Raw genomic sequence first — 26,399 nt, forward strand, 5'->3', positions numbered from 1 at the left:
CAACATATTTCATTGATCTCATCCTGATTTCTTCCTTCTCTACATCAACATTCATTAAGACAATCGTATGTGACTAACAGCTGTAGTGTCAGGCAACCAGCAGGAGTGCAAATACTAACACTGCTTTTTTGGTGTTACATGTATTTATTAACAATCGTGAGTTGGAATAATTCATCTTCATGGTTTGAACGCCCATAAAACAAAGAAACAACAAAGTGCTTCATAATATGAAAACAATGGCAATAATTAGCATTGGTTAGTATTAAACTCTCTGAGAAAAGGTACTTTAGCTGCAGGCCAGAAATAATGGCATAATGCATCAATTGGTGGGTATAAATATGTAGGTCTTATTTATAAATCAGCTTGGAAACCAAATCCATTTGAAATCCCAGAGCACTAATTCAAAATTCTTTGTTATCTTGCAGGGCAAGGGTAAAGACAACGCCCCCTATGGTGAATATGGTGGTTGGCATAAAGCTGCCAAAGTGGACAGGTAAACAGATGAACACAGTCATTCAGTGTTTGGCTTTAAGGGAACATTTTCATCTTTCTTTGTTTCTCCATTGCTCATCTTGTTCTCAGGAACTAAATGGTATTCCTAGTAATTTTTTCACGTTACCATTTAAGAGTAAACTGTTGAAATAAGATGACTACCATTGTGGTCATGTTAAAAGCATACAAGTGGTACCATTTCAGCATCCATCCCACAGCATCATGCCATGGTCAATGTCTCCATCAGGTAATCAGTCCATCACCAAAATCACCACATGAAATGGATATGATGCACACATTGTGCATGATAGTTCAAATCTTGTATGTTTTTCTAGTCCAACAGTTGCCTCTACATTGAAGAATCTCAGTGCCTTATACAGACGACAGGGCAAATATGAGGCTGCAGGGATGCTGGAAAAGTACGCTCGTGGGGGACGTTCTTCCTCTTCTTCATCAAATGTAGGTTTCTGTGGAAGACATTCCTATTCAAAACAACAGCATCATGCTTTTTGTGTCATTTGCTTACATTACATGATTTCTGTGTTACAGTCCTACTGTTACCACAACCTTGAAGAACCTGGGTGCATTGTATCGACGCCAGGGTAAATATGAGGCAGCAGAAATTCTTGAGGACTGTGCCATCAGGGCACGTAAAAACGTAGGTGGAACAAAACTGCACTGGTATTAGCACTCCAACTAATAATTATATCCACTTGCATGCAATTATCTTTGGTTAACTGCATGTGAAATTGCCTCCAAATTCTGTTTGGTACCTTTCTTTCCTGTTGAACGTTATGAACAAAAGCCTTTAGAAAATGTTCATTTGTCAAGTTTACCTCTGTTTTGTAGTTAGTCGATGTGTTTTAGTGATAGATGGACTGTTTATGATATGGATAATCAGTGTCAAAATGATTGTCTACCAGAGATTAAGTATGTATAAAGGCATTCTTTAGGTGTTCAATATTTCTGTAATTTGGTTTCTTCTTGGAACTCATTGGGTTAATGAGGAAATACCCTCCAAAAGACAATTAGCATCTATCTCTGTACTAATATGATCTGATTTATTTGTTGTGTAAAGATATCTTCAAATGATGTTATTGCGATGGACTGTGTTATCTGGAAACACAGACATTGTTTTGTTGAGCATTTTGCTGTTGATGACCATCCAGGGAGTTTGACAACCATGTGATGCTGTGATTAGTGACCTGCACATTTGCATCTTTGTTAGCCAATGAATGCACTGATGTGGTGTGGACTATTTTCAACAGGACACTAATATTGAGGAAGTTACAGCTATGGTCTTGTGAAATGGTGATTGGTCTGTTCAATTAACAAACTGTAAAGCATTATTACATTTAATATCCCTGCTTGAAATGAAAATGATGTATCAGTTATGGTTGTTTCTTTTGTTGTTTTCTTTGTCTCCCACAAATGCAACTATGTCAGTGGTTAGCTACAGTAATTCTTCTTGGTGACAAAATGGAAAAGTTACAGTTGTCACGCTAGTCTTGAGAGACTATACTCATTGAAATGTTATCAATTAACTTCAAGTTGTTGATGAAGTGATGTTGCATCTAGAAGATGATCTTAGGCTACTGCAATCCCTTTCCATTATATTTCAATTATTTGTTTTTCTGTCAAGTGATCTTGCATTGTTTACAGACTTCCGGTATTTAACATATGACATCTATTTGTACACAAATCATTGTTATAAACCCGGTCAAAAAGAAAAATTTTTGTAGAAAATTGAATTGGTAAATTTTTGATCTGCAGTTCTATAGCGTGTGTGCATTGTCAGTAAAATAAATACACATCCTTGTGGTTATACTCAGTCCCTAAATCTTTTACAAAAGCTTTAGTTGCTGGGTCCCCACTAGAGTCTCTTGACTTGTTTCTGCTCTTTGAGGTAGTTCTCTATACATCCATTGATATGGAATATGGTCATCTTTACTTCCTGTGATGTAATTTATTTTGAATTTCCTGGTGGAGTGATAACAGTGTGTTTAGGTGTTGTTGTTTGCTTACTTGGACTCCTTTACATTAAGGACCTGTGAAAGTTCAAAGCACAATCTCTTCCCTGGAGCCAAAGTTGAATTTTTATGATGTTAACCAGTGTTTCTTGAAGCTCTATTGTTAGGAAAAATTATACAAAGATTGTGGTTCTCCATTACTCATTTTTAAATATATTTGAACTTTCTTTCATCAGAAATTCATGTTTTTTCCAATGCCATGTTTTGTCCCACATCATAAAATCTATATTATTGCTCAGACATCTCCTTGTACACCACATATGTGTTATTATTCATTTGTAAAATTCTACATCTTTGTTGTGTCCATTTACCAAAGTATGGCGTTGTTTGTAGTGTGCTCCTGTCTGTCTGTCTGTCTGTCTGTCCATTCGCCGCTAAAGAATTTTAGAATCTCATAGTTTACATATTTCTTTCCATCCTCACCGTAAATGCATCTTCTCATTGTTTCAGCAGTCTCATTATTTTCAATGCTAGACATTAATTTTGTACAATTCTTTATGTATAGCTTTTAGACTTGAAAAGTTTGGGCTTTAATGTCAATGTTGTGAAAACTACAATGTGATATATTGGTCCACCATTGAGAAAACGTACCACAATAACAATTGGACCAAATAAGAATTCCAGTTTTGTCTTTTACTTTAACTGTTTTGGTGAGATGTTTTATTTTGGTATGGTGATGGAATGTATTCAGATAGAAGCCCATCAGCAAATGTTAACACTTGTAAGTTGTATGGCAGAGAAAAACCTAATTGTTCTGAGTAGAAATTGCATTTGGTAAATTGAAGGGCAACATTTCATCATGATTATCAGGTCTAAAAAGTGATATTGCCTTCAAAACAAAAGCAAAGCTGTAACTGTGTAATATTTAAACAAATGTTTATTTCAGCAGTTTGAAAAACTCCATCATTCTGACATACTGGTAATAGATGTTCTGTTTGTAACAATAGTGAAAACATACCTGATCGACATAGGAAATACCGTATCTTAAGTTTCACTGCTCTTCTCTCAAACTGACTTCCACCAATTAGAAATGTGAAGTACAGATAGATTTGAGCTTTTGATAATCTTGTGTTTTCAATGAATGTTTTTGACGATTTGTATTTTTAATTGCATATGGTATTTATAATCGTGTTACTTTTTGATAACAGTATTGTAAAATAGCCTGTGTAAAAACATTGCATTTGATTTGTTATACTATTTTCTCCTAAACTTTTTCAATGATTCTATATCAACCAATATATGAACCACACTTTTCACAATGACAGTTTTGTGTATCGCCTAGCCATGTAAAATTATTTTGAAGATGTCTGTGATAACAAATCTGATATAAATTTCAGCAAATTACATGACAAGCAGGGGCACTGATTTGCTATTTTGTAAACTCAGGTGACTTGCAGATTGAAATGATCTTATTGACTGTTCTCTTTGGGTATGTAGCATGTTACTTCTTTCCAAAATGTGGACCTTTCCCTGCTAAGAACCCATCTTTTCCACAAAAATATGGACTCGCCACTAATGTAGATTCATTCTCTTCTTTCTCTCTTTTCATTTATGTATTCCTGGGGTTATTGCATCCTTCAGCAAAATGTAAGTGTAATTGAAATGTTAATTGGTGTGATGTTATTGTTCAGTTTTAACTAACCTTGCATGCCTATCTTCAGAAAAATGTTCACTTTGTACTTTCTGTGTTGAGTTGTGTGGGTTTGCATGATACATGTATTGTGTCACTTTTACGTGTTATTACGTGTTACAGATGATGTTATCTGACAATCATCAGAAAGAAGGAAAAATGAAAGGTTTATTCATTTATGTGCATTTTGTTAATGATATGAACTGTAACAAAAAGTCACCAAGTCTAGCACATACACTCATATCTGCAGATTGATATCTGCTAGAGAGATGAGACACTGTTATAGTCTACTCCTGGAAAGTTACTCCCAAGAACTACATAGATATTGGTATTGTTGGATGTTGTATTGATCAATGTGTGTTGTTGTATGTGTGCATGTGATAATTCATGGTAATGATGTAGCATTTTTGGCATGATTGCTAAGTTTAGACTCTTGGAAGAGTGAGAACTCCCTATTGTACGGTTTTTTCATGTCTGTGAATTTGATGGTACCTAAGAGTTACAATGTAGACTTTCATTTGCCCTATGAATATAAGACAAAGAGTGATAAAGTCTTTGGTGGTATTTAAGGTGAAGTACTACGAATTACGTCAAAATTAAGTTGTGGTGTCATTTTCTTCAAACTTTGCACAAATATTCTTGGAAGTTGTGCAAGTTCAAAAATGAAATAAAAAACGGGGGTCACCACGCTTGTTTCCATGGAAACGGACATTAAAATGGCGTCGTTAGAAATAAATAAAAATGATATAATTCACTTAAACTAAAGAAAGCAATTATAAAACGCTTAGCAAATGAGTTAATTTTAATAAATACCTAGACTTAAGATCCATATCTATCGAATGTATAGTTTTCATGATGTTTGTGAAGAAATTTTAACATAAGTATCGATTACAAAATGAAGATATCAAAATTATATCACTTCATAATTTTCGAACTTTCTTCCTGTCGCTTTGAATGGTGTCATTTTGACCAAACTTAGTGAATAAACTCCTGACATAATACCATTTAGTTTACACTTTTAATAAAAGGGTGTCACCACGCTACTTTTTACAATATCTCCAGGTGAATGGGTAATTTGCGCCATATAAATGGGAGAGAAATGTTAATTTTTCGCTCATATTGAATAAAAACCAGCTTCCTAGGGGGTCAAAATATGACAAGGTTATAGGTCACATGTATTTCTAAGACACTGGGTCAAAAAATTAGGTAAAGGCGCAATTTCAACAATGACAGGTGATGTTAAATACATGCTACAAAATAACCCATTTGCGGCAGGCTGGAGTTAAATCTGCGCAGAAACGTTCTAAAGCGTGTGCGCGTCCGAATTCGTCGCCCTTTACCTTAATACATAGTCACTAGTTTGAGAGCGTGAATGTGTGTGTGTCGTGTATGTGTCTGTGTATATGTGTGTGTATGTGTGAATGTATGTATGTACGTATGTACATACATGTATATGAATATATATATGAATGTATATATGTATGTATGTATGTATGCCTGTACATATGTATATATGAAACTATGTACATATGAATCTATGTAGGTATGTTTGTGTGTATGTATGTATGTATCAGGGTTGGTATGGTCCTGGAAAACCCTGGAATTTTATTTTAGCCCTGGAAAACCCTGGAAAACTCTGGAAAAATGTGATTTAGCCCTGGATAACCCTGGAAAATGAAGATACTTGAGATTGATGTAGTTGAACTTAACAAATCTGATAATAAATATTCCAAGAAAGCTGAATCTACAGGGAAATGTCTTTTGTCGCAAAGTTAAATAGTCTTAGAAGGAGTGCAAATTCTAAGACTGCAAAAGAGAAAAACAAACTGAAATACAGTCAGTAGCTATACAGTTAGAAGAAAAAGCTCAGGAATTAAAGCAGTAGATTAGTACGGTGTGTCGATAGAAGTCGAGTATAAATTTGTTTTCATGGTCAAGAGCCCTGGAAAATTACTTGATTCTAGTTGAAATAGCCCTGGAAAACTGGTCAAAAAACCCTGGAAAGCCCTGGAATTTTATTTGTCCCAAGGTGTACGAACCCTGTATGTTTTTGTGTGTACAACAACCATACCCACTGGGGTATTTAATGCTTAGATGTATGATAGGTTGAAGATGTGAATAGGTTGAAATGATTGTGAAAGAGTCAAAAGATGCAAGTAAGGGCATGAATCTAAATTGGCACACAGTCCATGTAGCCGACAATGAGATGCAAATGATATGCGGTTAAGGTCTCCTCAACTAACTTTCAGCTGGTTTTTCACTTTCTACTATTTTTATAGTATTTTTTACAAAGGCACAGACTTATTCTACCTGCAACTTAAAACTGACGGTGATTTTGTAGCTCATTCTTTACTATTTCTAATGGTTTTTGGTAGCCGGTAACACACACTTCGTGTTCGTGTCGGCTACATGGACGATCTGCCTCTAAATTAGTCCAAGTTGCTTTATAATATAGGTCAATATGAAATGTTTGAATTTAATATGGATCAGTAGGTTCCTTTGATGTTTATCTATCTATGTACCTTGTAATGAGTTGCAAGTTAAACACAGGTGCCAATGCCACTTTGCTTTATGTTTCCGTAACCCATCTTTTGACCAGCTGGGATAAACATCGCTCAGACCCCATATGAATAAATTTGAATAATCATGATCCGCAGCTTTGTGACATCTACAAATGGGAGTCAAATGATCATTTTGGGAACTCACTTTGAAACATATGCTTTCTCTGAAAAAAAATCTTCTTTTCAGTTTATTTTTGACTCAAGTATGGTTTGTGTATAATCACAGACATCATGTGCAAGATTCAATGACAATGAACACCATACATGTAATATTATAAACTTACCGGATTCTCGAACATAAAACACTATGTCCAATCTGTAGCTTAACTCTTTCAACATTTCTGTAGACTTACAATGATTCAGTTTTACTGTTTGATACAACATTATATTCTTTCTTTCAATAAACCAACTTGCTTTTTTTGTGCAACGAAGTGAAAACAAGTATTCAACAAATGTTATTAAGTATTTTTTCCTAATATAATGATACTGATGCAAGGAATGGCATCAAGGTAGCTTAGTTTACAGGTAGATATCAAGTGTGTTTCTGAGCTCAAAAGTAGATAGAAAAAAAGTAAAAAGTTGGCTGTAAAATAGGCAATGTAGTAGTGTGATAGATAGGGAGGGAGTATTCCTTTTTGAGGAAAACTAGTCAGCATAGAAAAACAAAGTAGGCAATTGCTTTTGCCAGCTACCAACACTGTAGTGTCATTGGAACTGTGCAGTGTGTGCTCTATGGATGACATTCCCTTACTTCACATACGTACATCTACATGACAAGTTGGTGTCATGTTTTTGTGTAGTATTTACTTGAGGAATTATGATACAACCACTGTAAATAATATATATAAAGAAAAATGTTAGAAATAAGCAAGTCCTCATGGTACATTCATCATACCGAGCAAGTGTGAATACGGTGACAATAGTGTTTGGTCAAGTCAGTGTTGTACCAGTTTGTCCTGATGTAGCCGATAGTGGTCAGTGTCAAGTTTGTCCTGACGTAGCCGATAGTGGTCAGTGTCAAGTTTGTCCTGACGTAGCCGATAGTGGTCAGTGTCAAGTGTCAGGTTAACTCTTTTAAGAGATATTTTTATCACTGTGTGAAGTTAAATAGCAAACACAATGCTGAATTCATACCTGTGGGAATATCCACATGAAGTAATCATTTGATCTTTTCAATGGTAAAACCATCTGCAAAGTGTGCCGAGGTTCATTTATGCTGTGGTGTAGGTAAAAATGTTACACAGTGAGACAAAGTTGCTGTCCATTGGTTTTGTTTTGGCAATCATAAGGTGGAATCAGAAGCATTTATCACAATTACAATGTATCAAATAAAGAAATGTCGTGTCACAAAATACAAAATATTGCAATATTTATAAAGTTTCCTGCTAGCATAAAATGAAAAATAGTGGTCATTCTGCTTGTTGTGCCAATCCTTTGTTAGGAGTGGATGGTTTTCCCTCATTGTCTTTTCAGGTAGAGTCAATAAATGATAGGTTATTAGTCTGACTGCATTGAGTTCATGAAATCCAAACTTCTTAAATGGTGCTGTAATTGTTTTATTTTCCATATTTGAGGCGAGTATTATAGTGATAAATGGTCTTTTTCCCCTCATTGTCAATAGCTTGGCCATGTCCAGGACCTATGTGTTGTTACTTTCAAACTTGATGACAAAGAAAGTGCGCTATTGTATACAAGGGTAAATGGGTTTGTTTTTCGGAGAAGTACAAAGAGCAGAATGCCTGAATAGATAGATGTCAATACATCAAATTCAATCTATCGGAAAAATTGACAAGGATAAGTCACAGAGGGAAGTTTTGTTATCTTCAATTTAATTGACTGAGTGTTCTGAAACCTCTGCAGCTACATGCATTGGACAAATGCAAACTTTAAAATACAAATAATATAGGTATTGTTTTTATATAATGGTAAACCTGGGTGTCCTACTTTCATCAAACTGAAGAGTTGCATAAACTTTGCCTTTTACTTTATTGAAACAGGCTCTAGATGTTGTGAGACAAGCCAAGGTAGTTGAGTTACTAGAAGCTCCTCCTGGAAGTGAGCAACCAGGAGCAGAAAAGAAGAAAGAAGAGAAAGTGGCATATGAGAAAAAAGAAGGTGGCAAAGAGGAAGTAAGTCTTGGAGTTGAATGGCAGGGGGTGAGTACAAGAACAGTGTTTTCTTTGGCATCATTTGGAAAATAAAACAGTGATGGCTATCAGTGTGTTATGCTAATAACTACCATTGCTCTGCTTCTGCATGCTTGCAAAAATATTCAAACACTGCAAAAATAGCACTGATACGGCAGTGTTGTCTATTGTTTACTATCTTTGTTTCTTGATTGAAGATTCATGCTTGGCAGCATGTTGGGTTGAATCTATTCCCTACAGCGCTGTAAATATTTCACAATTATGAAATCCTTGAAGCTACCAAAGATAAATGAAACCATAGATTTACTTTCAAACTCTTAATGCAATAACTTCCACTACTAACAGATACACCTAACACATTCTCAGTTACAATACTGTTACTTTAACATTATCATCTGGTTGTAGCTAAAAAAACTAAAATAAAGTGTTGAAAAGGTACTGTAGCCTAGAAAGTAACAGACATAAATGTATGTTATGTGTATACTGCAATTAACATTGTCTTTGTTGCTTTGTTTAGCTCTTTATGATTTGTATAGTATTGTCGAGTCATAAAACACGACCGCTTTATTTACTTAAAGTCTGCTATGTACCTTACCAATATCTTCTATGTATTACCTTTTATGTTGTCTGGTTTCAGTAGTAGTCTGTTATCTTGTGCATTTTTTCCAGTGACACTTCTTTCCAAGTCTGAAACTGGTTGCCATAACACTGAAATAATCAACTGCCATAGTTATTGTACTGACACATGCTTAGTAATGCTGATGTCCAAAATCCTCTTCTAAAAAAAGAAGATAACGCTGCATGAGATAAACTAAACTTTTTTCCTTCCTCATACAGGTCATATGCTGTCTCCTCTTTTTATTGTAGTCTATTTATTTCTGTGTTGGTAGAGTCTTAACAGTTTCAAGATGTCTGTTCATTTAATGTGTAGAACATTTTCAATATGAATAGTATCACCATTATTGGTTGTTTGATAGAGTTGATTTGTATCAGTACATGAAATTCAACCATTTCTTCTTCTCATTGGACTCGAAAAGATCAAGAGAAAACATTTGGTTCCATATTGTCAAACTGTGAAATGATGTGAACTAATCTTTTCACAGTTTGTATTTTTATCAATATGATTTCAAAATTCTGAGTTTGAGATAGAAAGATGATGATGTCCTTCTCTAATCTAATGTAACTTTTCTTTCAGACTAGCCCTACCAATACAGATTGTAAATGCACGCACAGCAATGAAATTACTAATACAGACTTTCAGATGAGATGCTATAGCATCTGTGCCACAAGCTATATTTCTCTCTCACTTGTCAATCTCAAGTTGCATGCTTGCATTGAACTCGAGTTGCATGTGTTAAATTGTCACCTCTGAGATCTTAGTCACACTTGCTCTGCCAAATTTTTGTTTTCTTTTACAATAATTTTCCTTGCAATTTTTTGTTGGTGTTTGTTTGTTTGCAAGTATGCAGAAGCGCAAGTGTGTGACTAAGTTTAAAAGTCCATCACTTTTTTGCCAAATACATGAAAAACACTGTCTTGTACAAGTTGATCTGTCATCAACGTTACTGGTATTTCCTTGTATTGTCTTCACTTACTGTGTATTGTATGATATGTTCAGCGTTTGTTATAATCTGAGATTGTCCTTGGCTTTTTCCTCCACACTTTAATTAATCCACACTTGCTAATTAAAGAAAATATACTGATGGCTAAAAAGCGGCATTTTTTAATTTGAGATGAAAACACTTGGATAACTCTAGTAGAGAAATTTTTCATGAGCAGTTCATTAGGTATTGGCAGAAATTGTCTCTAACTCCCAAAGATGTTCTTTGGCACTCTGGTTAGATTCACTGGTGTTTTTTGTTTGTTTTAATCTGTTTGTCTCTAATTGTTGTTGCGGCTGTTCTGCAGTGTTGCTATGTTGCTGGTGTGTTGTGGATGTTATGCAAATCTTAATATCTAATTTATGTTCCATATTCTGACAGCAAAGCATTTCTAGGCTAATACCTTAGTACTTATCCATCTGTCTGTATGTTTGTGTGTCACATCAATGTGTAGACATGCTTTTATTTGTTAAAAACATTAATAAACATACTCTCAGGAAGCAACTGGTTTTTTTGGCAGAGATAATTCTATCACATGCACAAACAGTGTTTGTTCTCTTCAATTAAGAAATACTGGCTGTATACTGATTGTTTGATATCACGATGTATATTTTATCAATTCCTCTGTGATGTATCTCTTCTAAGCATTTTTTTCATGGATTACCCCTTGAACAAAATGGTGTCACGTTGTTGCGCAATGATCATATATCAAAATATTAACAATAAACAGTAGTGAGTGTGTTATAAAGATTACAAACAAAGGGTGATAACCATCAAAATCTAAATACAAGGGGATACTCGGCAAATTATTCACCCAGTGTTTTTGCAGGCCAGGGTGTTATTTTGTGAAAATTTGTTGTTTGCTTGCAAAATAACATAGATCTTGGACATTTCTACATTTCTAAATTAATGAGATAAATTTGTAAAGTGTGTATTTTTCAGTGTAATGCTTTGAAGTTCAGATGTTAGCCAAGCAGCTGGTAGCAGCAAAATTAGTGCAATTTACCTTCATTTCAATTGTTTTCTTGACAGAAAGAGCTCAAAAGTAATGATGTAATATCTGTACCAAATACTGTTATCAAAAACAATTTTAAAGTTGGCTACTGATACACTTACACTGATAACTCAGTACAGGTGATAGAGAAATTATCTTGATTTACAATGTGCATTCAGTTTGTTAGCTTGATTAAAAATCTGCTCAGCATTTCTAATCAAATATATCAAAATTGATAAGAAAAAAAGTGTAATCAAATGAATTCCTGGTTTGTGCATGTGATAATTTTATTGTATTCATAGATTTTTGTTGATTCAATGTGAAAATATTCATAATGTAATGACCTTGACAATGCCTGTCTCCTACTCATGGTTACATAGTCATATGTCATTCATATTCCCTCAACTTGACTGGGAAGGCTAGCCAGTATGGTGCAGTTGAAAATGGTTGTTTTGGTTGTTTCAGAAGTACCAGTATGCTGTGTAATGCATGCAGGTATATGGACAGTAGCCTGATAGAAATGGCACATGTAAAAGTTTTACAAAACTTTGAAGTATTTTCAATGAGATGTAAAACTAGTTCTTTATCTGTGTGATTACACAACTAAACCATTTCTCTGAAACAGTTTGATTTTCAAATGTTACAAGCAATACAAATAATGAGACATTTCTGTGAGATTTATGGTAGTGGTTTTGAGTGAACACCTGAGGCTGATTTTGTCATTTACTAGGAAATTCAAAAACACCACCAAACCCATTGACCATTATAATAAATGATTGGTTTCCAGTTTGCTGATATCACAGAACCACAAACTATAGGGATTTTGAAGGAGGTTTTTGTAGTATGGGGAAAGTACAACTTTTAAAGGAATGTTTTGAAGTCCAGGGATTAGACCCCTGGTTTCAGTTGATTTCATTACAGTGTGTATCTCAGGTGAAAATGGAACATTGAGGTAAATCTGATGGAGATATTGTATATAATGAGCAGTTCCTCCACAAAATGTTCTAAATATGAACATATAAAACTATGTGAGGGTCAGAGCTGTAACCATGGCTGTCATCATGTAGACCTCATTCTATTGTCAATACAATCTATCCATTTCACTGTAGGGAATGTTGTTCTGGATTTACCTGAGTAATCATGGATCTTAAATATTTGGAATGTATCAAACAGCACTATCTGTAGATGGCTGTCATTAGTAATAATACATATGAACAATTTTACAAACTGAACTTTGTACTTTGGAAGACTGCAAAGTCAGTAGGGGTCTGATGTGACTGTCTATATTGCTGTATATCCCAGTACCCCATCAAGATCATTGCTGTATATCCCAGTACCCCATCAAGATCATTGCTGTATATCCCAGTACCCCATCAAGATCATTGCTGTATATCCCAGTACCCCATCAAGATCATTGCTGTATATCCCAGTACCCCATCAAGATCATTGCTGTATATCCCAGTAACCCAACAAGATCATTGCTTTGTTGCATTGTTACCGTGTTGATGTCTATTTGTTTTGCTTCTCTCACTTCGAGCATTTTTGTAAAACCAGTCCATACACTGGTATTTGTTTCCATGTTATTGTACATGTATTTGTTTTTTTTTGTAGTGTTCATCAGTTTTAATGCGGCATTATGAGTCAGGTTCAAAACAAGTAAAAGATGAACCAGTTAATCTTTCCCTGGTGTGTGACTCTGATTACAGATTCAGAGAAATTAATACCTCTCAATAATTTTACTTCTTTCCTGATGCATGTATGTGTTGCTGATCTCTCTTTTCAATCAATATTCACCATTGATTTATGGTGGCCCGTCACCCATGAGGAATACCTCTTAAAGCTCTACATAAAGTCAGATTCTTATTACAAACAATAACTTTTGTCAAGTTTAAATCAAAACAAATCTATACTTAAACATCACATTTTAATGAACAGGGGACTTAAAGCCACGGGATTATTATGCAAGATGTTAAAATTATGCAATTTCAGGTGTATCAAAGGTGAGCACTGTTGTGAAGATTGATCATTGGACCCAGAATACATTACACCTTATGAGATTGACTCTTTCAGTCAAATTACAATGCAAAATGTGGATGAAGAAATGTGGAAGAAAAGACTTTGTACAGCCCGACATTATTGCAAGGGTGTATACTGATTAATAAATAGTAATGTTTAATCAACAGATGTTTAAAATAGTAATTATAATCTGTTTTCATTGTCTTTACATATTAATCTGTTTTATTGTTTTTTAGTACATATTGGAATAAACTGTTGCTCTAGTCCAACAGTTCACATACTATCGCACTAATTATACTGCTTGATATTATGCCTTCCAAATACATGGACCATTCTAACACACTGACAGTATAATGCTGTCGCATTGTCAGTCATAAGTATTTCTGCCGCTGTTTTCAAATGCAGTAAGATTTGTTTTGATTTCCTATGTTTTGGTTGATCCTTATTTTGACAGTTGTGCATTTCTTTTGGATCCTCTTTTGTTCTTTACATATTTTTTCCCTTACAGAATCCTTATCTTCTAGAACCTGTTTATGAGGAGGAGGTAAATAGGCCACATGGTTGTGCCAAAACAGTCAACAAAATAAAACCATTGTAAAAAGCTAAATTATTCATGCCCATATTTCAGAAAAACAGACATACTCCATATGCTGCCATATTTTCATAAGTAAATGTAAGAGATAGATGTCTTGTTAGAGACAATCTAGTCATTCATGGTGATCAGAGCAATTCCCATGACAACGGTTGATGAAAGGGGACTATCATCAGTATCATGTATCATCCTACGTCAGACATAAATACATTTTCAGTATTTGTTGCCATAGTTACACACTGCACCACAGCATGTATAGCCATGTACATACAAGTTACACAAAATAGATATTTAGCCAATTGTGTTCACATACTATGTATGCCTTTCCCAAGTGTGTGCAAGATGACAAACTTTTTTATTTACTCTGTATTAGTGACAAGGCCTGAGAAACTGACAGTCAAAACAGAATGAATATTAAACAGAGCTTTTCCAGCACAGCCTTGTTTTGTCAATGTATGGATTGTCCAATGTTGGCACTTGGTACATATGTGTTCCACTTCAGTTTTCATCTTCAGGAATATGGTAATAAGTCATGAACTATCTTGCTAAAACTTCATGTGATCTCTTATACATGAAGATGTACATTTTGAGTTTAGAGAAATGAAATGTATGATTACTTCTTTGGGTATTTTCATGTTCCCTGTACGAGTTGTAGTTTATGAAGGAAGTAATGTAAAAAATGGAGTCAAAGCTTTACAGGTCAAGTTTCCTTTGTAGCCTAGCTGATTTCCAACACACCAAGTTACTTTGTAAATGATATTGTAGGTGTACACATAGACTCTATATAACAAGAAGCAAACAAAATGTGCACAATTTTCAGATTATAGACACACTTCAAATGACTATCCATTTGTCTTTAAACAGAAACTTTTCAAGACTCTCTTTGCAAACACTCTAGATCATTTTATACTCTAGAAAAAATTGCAGTATTTGAAAGTTGAGCTCTAACTCCTTGCTCTATTGTCATTCTGGTTGGTATTCAAAGGACACAGTGTTTACAAAACATTTTATAATTTTGTATTGAATTTACTGTATCTTTGGTACTGTGAACGTTGTCTAAACAGTTAGGAGTCCCAGAATAAAAGATACAAATTGCATCAGCCATAAACCCTGCAATCAAAGTTGAATCCCCATGTTAATTTCAAGGAAGGGTCTCCTGCGGATTTCTTAATAACTTGAGACAGATCTCAGTGGCAATATTGAGACCTCAGTAATAATATCCAGACCTCAGTGATAATATCCAGACCTTGGTGATAATATCGAACCCTCAGTTAAAACATTAAGTGATAATATCCAGACCTTGTGTGATAGTGATAATATCCAGGCCTTGGTGATAATATCCATACCTTGGTTATATTATCCAGACCTTCGTGATAACATCCAAACCTTAGTATCCAGACCCTAGTGATAATATCCAGACCTCAGTTACAATATCCAGACCTCAGCGATAATATCAGACCTCATCAAGATCTCAGTGATAACATCCAAACCTCAGTAATAATATCCAGACCTCAGTTATGATATCCTTACTTCAGTGATGATATCTGGACCCAAGTGATAATATCAAGACCTCGGTTGCGATATCCAGACCTCTGTGATATTATTCAGACGTCATCCAGACTTCAGTGATTACATCGAATACTGAGTGATAATATCCAGACTTCAGTGATAATATCCAGACCTCAGTGATAACTTTCAAACCTCAGTGATAATATCTAGACATGTGTGATAATTTCCACACCTCAGAGATAATATCCAGAGCTCAGTGATAATATTGAGGCCTAAGTGATGAAATCAAACGCTCAGTGATATCCAGACCTCAGTGATAATATTCAACCTTCAGTGACAATATCCAGACCTAGTGACAATATCCAGACCTAGTGACAATATCCAGACCTCAGTGATAAAATCAAACCCTCAGTGATAATGACCAGACCTCAGTGTTAATATCCACAAGGCTTTCAATGATTTCACCTATCACAAGTTTGCACTTGGATGATGTAATTGTACTAAATAGAAATATTTGCTATCCAACTTGCAGTATCTGTCCTCTAGTAGACAAAATTTGCTAACAACAGAAAGCTATCAATGGATTAAAAAAAAAGAGAGTCTTCTTCCATGTATTTTATTTAGATGTATTTCCCGGAATTTGCTGACACATTAGATGGTCACTTTTACACAAATCTTATCGTTTCTTCAAATAATACTTGCTTCCAATAAATTGTCATTAGTAAGGTATGCATACAGTATTGTACTATCCGTGGTGTACAGTTTACACACTGCCCAACACAGTTTCTGCCATTGCAGTGGGCTTGAATCAGATATGTGGGACTTTTTGTCAACATGCAACTTTTCCTGTACAAACTATAAACTAAGATTACTGCAGACAATGCCCACATCTTTGCAATAAAGTACTTGCCATGTGTGTCATGGTATGGTGAACATGTATATTTCTACAAAAATGTTGAAATTTTATTTTTAGTATTTGAAGACTTTCCACAAAGTGCAGATAGGTACATTACAGGTTGAGTGTAGATATATGGTTGCATATCAGTTTAAAACATATATCTTTGTTTGATGAACATTAACTAAACCCCTATTTTTAGGTTGGTTCTCTTGAACAACATTGAAAGATGAATCATAGCAGAGCAGTTTCAATTTTAACAACAAGCATATGCATTTCACTCGGGACATCTGATGTCACAGTGCAGCCTGGAGAAAATTGTTATGTGCATTCCCCATTGACATTTCATCATGGAGTTATGCCCACAAATATAGAGTTTTCATTTCGTGTGTACATTTAGCATTAAATTAACCCCTTGACTACCTTGAACGCCGGATATATCCGGCGCCATATTGAATTACCTTATACCTTTAGTTCCGGAAATATCCGGCACAGTTAAATAGGCGTATTTGCTTTGTTTTTGTCCCTAAAAATCCCGTAATTTCGGCATCGGCACGCAGTGCGACTAAGATAGATATATAACGACCTGGCCTGAATGTGATTGCGCCCCCGTACGTTCGAGTACGGCCAAAATCTGGAAGCAAATGTCGTGACCCATGACCTCGACCCTGAAAGGTCAGGCTGATCACTGAATCTGATGAGAGTAGTTTTAAGCTGGTTGATGTCATTTACTTGCCAGATTTTTATGGTTTGTTTTTCTTAATGAAATGAAATGTTTATTTATTGAAAACAAATGATTAATATGTAAATATGTTCTATTAACAGCAATATTCTGTGAATGAAACTGGAGGAAGTATAATTTTTTACTATAACCCAGTGAAATTTTTATAGCAGCCATATTGTCAATATGACTGGTCACATGACTGGTCATGTGATTGATCATGTGATATGTTCCCTAAAATGTATTTTAAATATTGTGAATTATTTTTTGATAAATCATAACCATTTTAGATGCATGTTTCTGCAAGGAAGACATAAGGGACCGTTCAGTTTTTACGGCCGGGGGGCGGCAAAATCCAGGGGGGTCATTGTAATTTGGAATCCGCAGAGGGGGGGGGTCATCGCTTTTTCACTGGTAGGAAAGGGGGGGTCACCACATTTTCAAAAACATAATACCTACAATAAAGTTCACTTTATGCCATGGCCATGATCGACCCTCTTTACCGGCGGGCCGCCTTCGGTGGCCCACTACAATAAATATACTTTAATAAATATAAATATACTTTATGTATTACCCATGACCCTCTTAACGGGCAGACGCCTTTGGCGGCCCACTCTAATTATGTTTACTTTATGCAATGGCCATGATCAACCCTCTTTAACAGCGGGCCGCCTGCGGCAGCCCACTACAATAAATTGACTTTATGTAATACCCTTCAAACGCCTTCAGCAGCCCTGTCCAGTAAAGTTTACTTTATGCAATGGCCATGATCGACCCTCTTTACCGGTGGGCCACGTGGCCCACTAGAATAAAGTTGACTTTACGCAATGGCCCATAACCCTCTTAACCGGAGGGCTTCCTTTGGCGAACCACTCCAATAAAGTTTACTTTATACAATATCCATGGACATAAGTTGTCTATGGAAATGAAGTTAAAAATTGCCTTACAGTCGTCCTAATTAACAGACTTTTGCATGGATGCGGCCGAGAAGTTTGTGCACTGGCATCTCTGCTACACGAATAAAGTGCGCCGCGTACCAGAGTTCAAATCCAAACTGTGCGGGTAAATTTGACATATGGGTTTTGGTTATTTTTTAGTGGGGGGGGGGGGGGGTGTGATCAATTTTTTTTGTCTGACAAAGGGTGGGGGTGTCATCTTTTTTTCATGAAAAATGCAGGGGGGGTCTACATTTTTTTGAACACCGGCGACAAGATTTTGCCGGCCCCCCCGGCCGTAAAAACTGAACGGTCCCTAAAGCAGGTATTTACAAATAAAATGTGTTGATTTTCAAATACAGAATTATGTCATATGCTGATGCTTGTGGTTTATTTACTCTGCCTTTTGTGAGAAAAATCTTAAACAGGTACATCTATAAATAAAGTAAAGGGTAGTTATTTTTACACATATGTAAAGACAATGCCATGGAAATTGCAACTGTATTCAAATTTGCGTCATTTTATGGATTCAAAACACATCCTGATGCTTCAAATATTCTTCCCCAGCATATTCTTCGCCAACTCTTGTCACATGATTAGTCATGTGACCAGTCACGTGACCTGGAAATACAAAACTTATGTATGAGAAAGTGGGAAATTTCATGCTGATTCAGAAAATATATGGTTTATTGGTACTTACTTAAATTTTACTCTAAGCAGTGTTGATGCAATGACCACACCCCAGATTTTATCAATATTTACATAAGGGGCCTGGTACATAGGAATACATTGGCCTTGATAGTCAAGGGGTTAATAGATATGTCAAAAACAGAAGATTGTAAATATCGATGATAATATACTCCTGTCAAGTACAAACTCCTTTCAGATTATCTCTGTCTCACAGTCAGTACATATAGACTTAAAGCCTCAAGGTTCTCGCAGTAGAAGAGTTCTCCTCCCAGTCAAACACTTGGTCAGTACGATGTTTGATTTCTATAACATTAAATACATAAACTGATCTCAACCTTCGGTCACCTTTTGCTTATCCTGCAAGCAGAGTTTATACAAGCGTTTGATTGATGGTCTGTTCAAATTGCCAACGGTCATTGAGTCCCCACCACGAATGCTCGAATTTTCTAAAAAATCGTCTTCCAGAATTTGAATATAACCACAGAGTTCGATCGGCAGCAGCTTTGCACCGACCGCTTGGCAGTCTGTCTGTGTTTTTGCCGCCGGAAAATACTAACAGTGGCATTTTTCTGGAGCGTGTGCCCTTGTGTTGCCTGTTTGGTGACACAATGAACGCCGCCATAGCTTCGCGTCCTTTTAAAGGGAGGCTCCGCCTTTAAACACACAATGTAGTATTTATGTCAGATTTATGCAGATTATTTCCTGTATGTTTTATGTGAGGTTCTGACATCTCTGCAAACCAAAGATTGTTTATCAATGACCTCCAGACAAAGTTCTTATACAGCCAAGCTGTGTTTTTGGCATTAATCACTCTCTATGTATCATTTGTGTAAAATATGGGCACAGATGACTCTATCAACATACTTTATCAGGTCCTTGTCATGTCCAAGAAACATTAAAGGCCTGTGCCGGCATCATATTGTTGGCAGGGAAATCTACTTATCAGATTACAATTTCAATGGAAAACAAAAGGCTTTGACACTCCATAATCCTCTTATATACTAAAACAAACTTGATGCTAGGGATCAAGTCCCTGGCCTTTAAGTAGAGAAAGCCTGTCACAAGCCAAAAGTTGTATACAATCTGTAGTTGCTTAAGTTTAAGCAGTCCAGTATTTGATTGGTAACTTGCCAATACTTCACAAGTTACAGGTACTCCTTATTCTTACAGAGAGCTGTGGCAGGAATTTTTTGTACAAAATAACAATAAATATCATTGAACTGATTAAGTTAATAAAGGATTTAGTCTTCCCCAACTTTATCATCAAGCTTATCCTTTTCTAGAGACTGAGTTTGTTTTTTGGTCACATTTGTAGAATGTTTTGTCAGACAAAGTGAAGGCATGAACTTGCTTGGAAAAAATCCTTCGACAGCTGTTATGAGTGATCTATAATCACCATGTCCTTGTTCTGACTTCTACCATAGAGTATAGAATATAACCAGTATACCAAGCTGCTAGTCATACAAGCCAAGTGATTATTAGGTCCTATTGATCTTATGCACCCTGGGCTTTGCTCAAAGTAGAGACTGCAAAATCCTATGAGGTCACTCAGATGTGCCTAGTATTTCTAAGATATACTTGAAAGTGTATGACTGTCTTTAAGCTTTTCAATTCAAGAATTTAGGGGGACATTTTCAGAACTTGGTGAGACGCTGAACTTAAAAAAACTCGCAGATCCCAGTCTTTATTGACAACTGTAGTTTTTAATGGAACAATTGAGTAATAGTTTCCAGACACCTCTGGTTGGGCAACAGGCTTGCCGCATGTCTGTAACACTTGATTGGCTCTGTAACTAATGACTTGTTGACAAACCTGCGGCCCTGTACTGTTGAGTTCTAATTTCTGTCATTAATGTATGACATGACTCAGCAAAATCTAACATTGTAATCCAAGGTTATAGCTGAGTACTCTTTTTCAATGGTGCAATACAACTCTTTGACTTCATTTAGAATGAACAAAAACAAAAACTGCATAACTTCAAATAGATGCTTGCTTGATCCAGACTGACTAACATTTAGTTGTGTAGCAAGACATGGTTTTAGTATTTTCCATCTTAACAGTTAATTCATTTATTGAATGTTATCATGAACACCCCACTGTGTGCATGCCATGTGCTGACTAATGCTTCAAGCTTTCTCATCATTTAACATGGTTTTCAAACTTAACCTCATGCATTCGTTTGATTGGTTTGTCTGTTTGGTTTTGCATCCATTTTCTACCCGATTACTATTTTCAGTTTTTAACATTTTAATTTGCCTCTCTTCAAGCAGTGTATCTCATAATGTCATCAATGCCAAAACAAAACTTTAACACCACTTGTGTGTGCATTAAAGTTGTTTGGACTTGTGAGTGTGTGTGTGATTTGCTTATTTGGTTTTAATTTCTTGTGTTGCCTACACCAGAGTGGAAATGGGAAATTGAAACGCAGTGGATCCTTCTCCAAATTGAGAGCCTCCATCAGACGAGGAAGTGCCAAGTTGGTGAGCAAATTAAAAGGCAAAGATGGAGATGGGGAACCCATAATGAGCACAGGGTGTGTATGGGTTTTCAAATTTCAAAGCTTAAAACTGGACAAAAAAATAGCAAAATGCAGCAATGCCTCTCTTTCTCCTAACTTTTTGGAAGGTGTTTTGTGTGTTTTGCGGTGTATGGAAAGCGTTTTAGCTTTATGTGTTTATTGTTCATTAATTAATTACTGTTGAAGTATTTTCTTTGTTGTCAACAAAAACATTTGCACTGTCTTTGCAAAGCTGTGTGTTTATTTAGTCTGTCTATTCAGTCACATATGTTTGCTGTGTCAAATATTTTGCCATCTTTAAATTTTGGCTGCTAGAAGTGGTGTGCTATTTCCACTGGAACTCCTCCTGTTTCATTTTTGACACCATGAATTGTATTTAAATGAAAAATAGAAACATTTAAGTCTTTGTCTATTTACTCAGTTCCAACAAAATAAATTCTGAACATGCAAGGTTAGGTGCAGTAATATAAGGTCCATGTTGCTTGTATAATAAATAGAGATAATAAAATACAGAGAAAGTAATGGTAGATGTTACTGTTACTGGTATCTGAGATTCATTTCATCTGTATCCTACATCATCCTTGCTGTTCCTTAAACCCTGCCACTTGTCATTGGATAATACTTACTGGTGTATCTGCTCATCTGCACTGTAAACTCTTCAAAAAGACCTCATCACTTGTTTTCCTGTGACTTGACTCCTTGATTTGCTTTCTTATAACTGCGTTCTATAGCTGGCCATTTAGTATAGATGATGATGATCATGATGAAAATGATAAACTAGTAAGTAGGCTAACAAATGCCTGCCATAAGTCTTCCATTCCTCCTATTTGTCACTAACTGCTTTGTATGTCTGCAGCCATTTGTGTTCCTAAATGTGTCGTCACATTTGTTCCACTTTATGTGTCTCTGTCAATCTCTTGCCCTCTGAAACACAAGTTACTCTTTTATTTTGGTATTTGACAACATTTTTGTGCTCAACCCAGCTTACAGCTTCATTTTTATGGTCAGTGTTAAAATCCCACGTGATAGCAGTTTGAAGGATTTTTTTCATTTTGTCCTCATTGCTGTAGTTCAGTCTATCTGTAGAGTAATGAGATATTGCAGCTATCATGACACAATGTATGGATACTCTGTGTTGTTGGAGAGGTACAGCATGTAATTGCATGCATCCTGCATATTTTCCATTTTTTTTCCAGCTGGCTTTTAATGGAATGTCTTGTATTTTAGTCATCACCTATAAGTTAAACATTGCACAGGCTTTCTTTGTTCTACTGTTCAGCAAATGCATTGTTAATTATGCCTGTGTATGGATTTAGACTTTGAAATATGAAGCTAGTGATGGGAAAGTGACTCTACAAAATTGTGGTATTTGCCTCCTCCTATATTTATGTCAAACCCACCAGTCCTGGCCTCTCTCTTTCAAACCTTTTTTATCCCTATTACAAGTTGTTTTTCTGCTTTTTTATCATTTTTTTCAATTCTGCACATAATAAACACACTCTGCTCCCCAGTATCCCAAACTCTAGCACTAATTCTTAGAATCGACATAGAGGTATAATACTCAGAAAACTACAAAATAATGGGGATGGCAAGTGAGAGAGACCTGTTTATGAAGATAACGACAAATATTCTTCATCTGATACATCACCATGAAAAGTAAAGAAAATGTGTTCAAATTGTCAATTTATCAACAAATACACTTTAAGATTTTGTTTCATGTTCTTAATACTTTGAAAACCAAACATTCTTTGTATGTTTTTTTTTCTTTTTTTATCTTGCTTTGACAGGAACATGAAAAGAGCAAGTTCTTTATCGGTCCTAAACAGTAGCTACACAGCAGATCTTGAGGTAAAGTCTTGAGCATTTATGAATTTCACTATATCATCTTAAAGACGCTCACTGATTTTATATAGGCCAACACAAATATGCGTCTGTTGTTTTGAAATTGCTTGGCGCATGTAATGAGTTAAAGCATTATGGTGGCTTTACTATAAAACTGTAGCAATGTATATGCAAGTTCATCGTACATGTTGAGAGAGCCTGGTTGAACAATCCATGTTAGTATTTAGTTCTTTATAAATGTTATTAACACTGCATTTGTTGGTTGTTGCAGCCACCGCCACCTCGTCCATTAAGTCAGCGTGGTAGAGTTGGTAGCCATGACACACTTACTGGAAACAGAAGAAGGAATTCAGCTCCAAAATATTCAGAAATAGCATAAAAGTCATATAAACACTACTTGTTCATGGTAAAAACTGTCTTTGTGCAAACCCAAACCAAGTGTTAAGATATTCAAAAATTTTTCAGAGATGGTCTATCAATATGTTTCTGTGTTTATTGAAAAACTGTTACTGTGCTTTCAGTGTTGTATTTAATATTGAAGTGAACAATAAGCAATGACATAGTTTGCAAAAAAATATGTAACTTTATTTCTGTAAAGAAATCTTTATTTCAGTACATGAAACTTGCCATCCTACGAATTCAAGCAAGCCAATTTTCAATGTCATTGTTTTGAAAGTGTCTTTGCTTTGTAATGTCTGTTTGTAAACTTGATGATACAAAGTACAAGTTGTTTGGTAATGGATAAAGTAGTGGTGTCAGCATTAACTGTTTACACTGTAATGCTGAGAATGAGTATTCTTTCAGTGAATGTCATTGTTAGAAGGAAATACAAATTACTGTTTAATCCCAAATGCTGGTCAGCATCTACATCAAATGTTTATATGCTTCTCAAATACTTGCTCATGAAAACCCAAATATAAGAACCACAGATGTTCTTTGATTCCCTTAATATGCAGTAAATATATGGACCTGTCAGAGATGGTTGCTCTCCAGTTCCATCGTTCTTGGAATATTTCCTAGAAATAGTACATGCAGGGCAATAGTACATTATAGGGTACTCAAAGTAATCCAATTTTTCTGAATGGCTTTTTAATGCATTTACTTGTGAAACATCTCTGTTGTTCTACTGAAAGTTGCTCATTCCATATCCATGTCTTGTATCATTGTTCAAATCAGTGCCATCCTTTCTTTGAACATAGAGACTGAAGAACAGAAACACTGTGATACACAATTCTCACAGGCAGTGCAAAAAAGTATGTGTCAAACTCGGATTACGAAAGCGAAGTTTTGAAGATGTCATTGCCCTCGCGAAATTAATTTTTGCCACAAATTGGAATTGATCATGTCCAAATTTGAGTTAAAACGGTAAAAAGGAGTGACAGAAAAGAAGAAACAAAGCGGATCATTATTGAAAGGGAATGGTCATTTTGCTAATGAGTCAGCAAAACTTGAATTGTGTAAATTTTCTGATTAAAGTATTTTTTTGTATATTGTTTGCAGATTAGTCCTTGAATAGAACTGTCTGCAAATTATGGATACCAAATAAATTGAGTAGATTTGTGTAAAATGTAGTGTATAAAATGTTGAATATTTTGCAATTATGTCACAATTTCAAACAAGATATCATAATTTGTCAAAAAGATGGGTTTTTTTTGAACTATGCCAAGTGTGTACCGGGTAGTTCATATCATTTGACCAGTACAAATTTTTGCAGTAATTTGCTGTGCTGCGTTTTTGAAGTAAAGCACGCAATTATTTAATGTTTGCTGATTCACTGTGACAAGCAAACTCTGTTGTACATACATATATTTTCAAATCTTCCAAGTGAATTTTTAGCAAAGCTTGATATAGAGCATATATAGTTGAAATGTATTTCTGTTGTCTGAAACGTACAAAATGCCAAGGAAAATTCAAATGGAAGTACACACTTACTAGTGTATCTTTTCCTTCTAATCCATGATAATGTCTGTTGGAAAATGATAAGTTGTATCATTTTCTGCCTTCCTTCTTGTCTATCATGATACTGCTGCAACATAAGTTGGCAGTGTTCTTTAGCTTTTCAAGCTCCAGCAAATTGGCAATGTACAGTGGGTATTCATGCTGCTACTAATACTCGGAGTCAAACTAATGTCTTTGATCTAGCATTTCCAAGAAAGTTATATAGCTACATAACAAGGTACAAAACTCATCTTTTTAATGGTTGTTAGATTTGTTTTTCATGAAATGACAATGACACTGAACCTTGATATGCTCACCATGTAGTTTTTTTTTCCTGGTTGAAGATGTCTACCCAAGTAGCTTTAATCATAGCTTCAACAAAAATATCCAATCAATTCAATTTCTGTTCATGTCTGATATGTTTATTCAGTAACTAGTTTTGGCATGAATTGAAGAAACTTGAAGTTCAAATGACAGCCAATGAAAATGTAACTGTCTGTAATAAATTCCTATTCTATATGCCAGAGAGTGTAGCCAGTCAACCAGCTGTGCCTGCATTCATCCTAACTGGTGTAGAATGGAAGTGAAAACAGTCTTTTCAATTCATTGTCTGTAATTTGAATTTACCCTCTGGCAGGTAGTGTTGAGACATGAACATAGTGAAAAATAGTTCTTTGTTTTGCAAATTTAGCAGTTGCATTGAGCCTACTGTGAATTGCCAAGTGAGCTACTATCTAATAGATTCAGTCCATTTCTTGTTTGATTATTCTGTTCATTGTATCATCTCATTGTAAACATGCACTACACGATTGAAAACACTGCCACATGATAGAAATCAGTTATTTGAGCTTTGCTGCAGATACTAGCTTAGTTATCACAATGTTTCTTATTGTATTGTTTTATGCATAAACCTAATGTGTAATTCTATATTTCTTGTACTTTTTATATTGTTTACGAATAGATGCATGCTTGTGGTTATTTGGGATGATGAAATTTGTAATCTGCACGGTCATGCAATTGATGAGAAAAATTAATAATTAGGATGTCTATCAAATAATACATTTCTTAAACAGCATTAATACATGTAGTTACTCCCATGTCCATGCACAAATTAATAAAGTAATGTGAATATTACAAAAACTTGTGTTGAGTGTATTCATCAGTTTATAAGGAAAAGATGTTGTTATCTTGTTGTTCTAGAAGTCATGGCATCCAGGTTCCTTTCCCTAAGTGCAGAAATTATTGTTTTGGTCTGAATGCCTGTGTCTCATTGTGCAGGCAATTTTAT

At 35.4% G+C, this 26,399-nt stretch overlaps 1 protein-coding gene across 24 annotated transcripts in view; it reads left to right on the forward strand.

Moving 5' to 3' along the window:
- The window catches only part of LOC139150498 (kinesin light chain-like), a 44,703-nt gene extending 18,452 nt beyond the window's left edge, over positions 1 to 26,251 (forward strand). For 3 of the 24 annotated variants that reach the window (XM_070722895.1, XM_070722896.1, XM_070722899.1), the window contains 7 exons: positions 426 to 493; positions 828 to 951; positions 8,711 to 8,869; positions 13,980 to 14,015; positions 21,216 to 21,346; positions 23,119 to 23,179; positions 23,445 to 26,251. In XM_070722895.1, coding sequence (XP_070578996.1) covers positions 426 to 493; positions 828 to 951; positions 8,711 to 8,869; positions 13,980 to 14,015; positions 21,216 to 21,346; positions 23,119 to 23,179; positions 23,445 to 23,552 — 687 coding nt within the window. In that variant the 3' untranslated portion in view covers positions 23,553 to 26,251. Of the gene's footprint in view, positions 1 to 425; positions 494 to 827; positions 952 to 1,041; positions 1,151 to 8,710; positions 8,870 to 13,979; positions 14,016 to 21,215; positions 21,347 to 22,062; positions 22,112 to 23,118; positions 23,180 to 23,444 lie in introns of all 24 variants that reach the window. The other 21 variants (XM_070722897.1, XM_070722898.1, XM_070722901.1 and 18 more) reach the window with 12 other exon arrangements.
- The last annotated feature ends 148 nt before the right edge of the window (positions 26,252 to 26,399 follow it).

The sequence above is a fragment of the Ptychodera flava genome, chromosome 14, assembly GCF_041260155.1.
Source record: "Ptychodera flava strain L36383 chromosome 14, AS_Pfla_20210202, whole genome shotgun sequence".
NCBI classification, from domain to species: domain Eukaryota; kingdom Metazoa; phylum Hemichordata; class Enteropneusta; family Ptychoderidae; genus Ptychodera; species Ptychodera flava.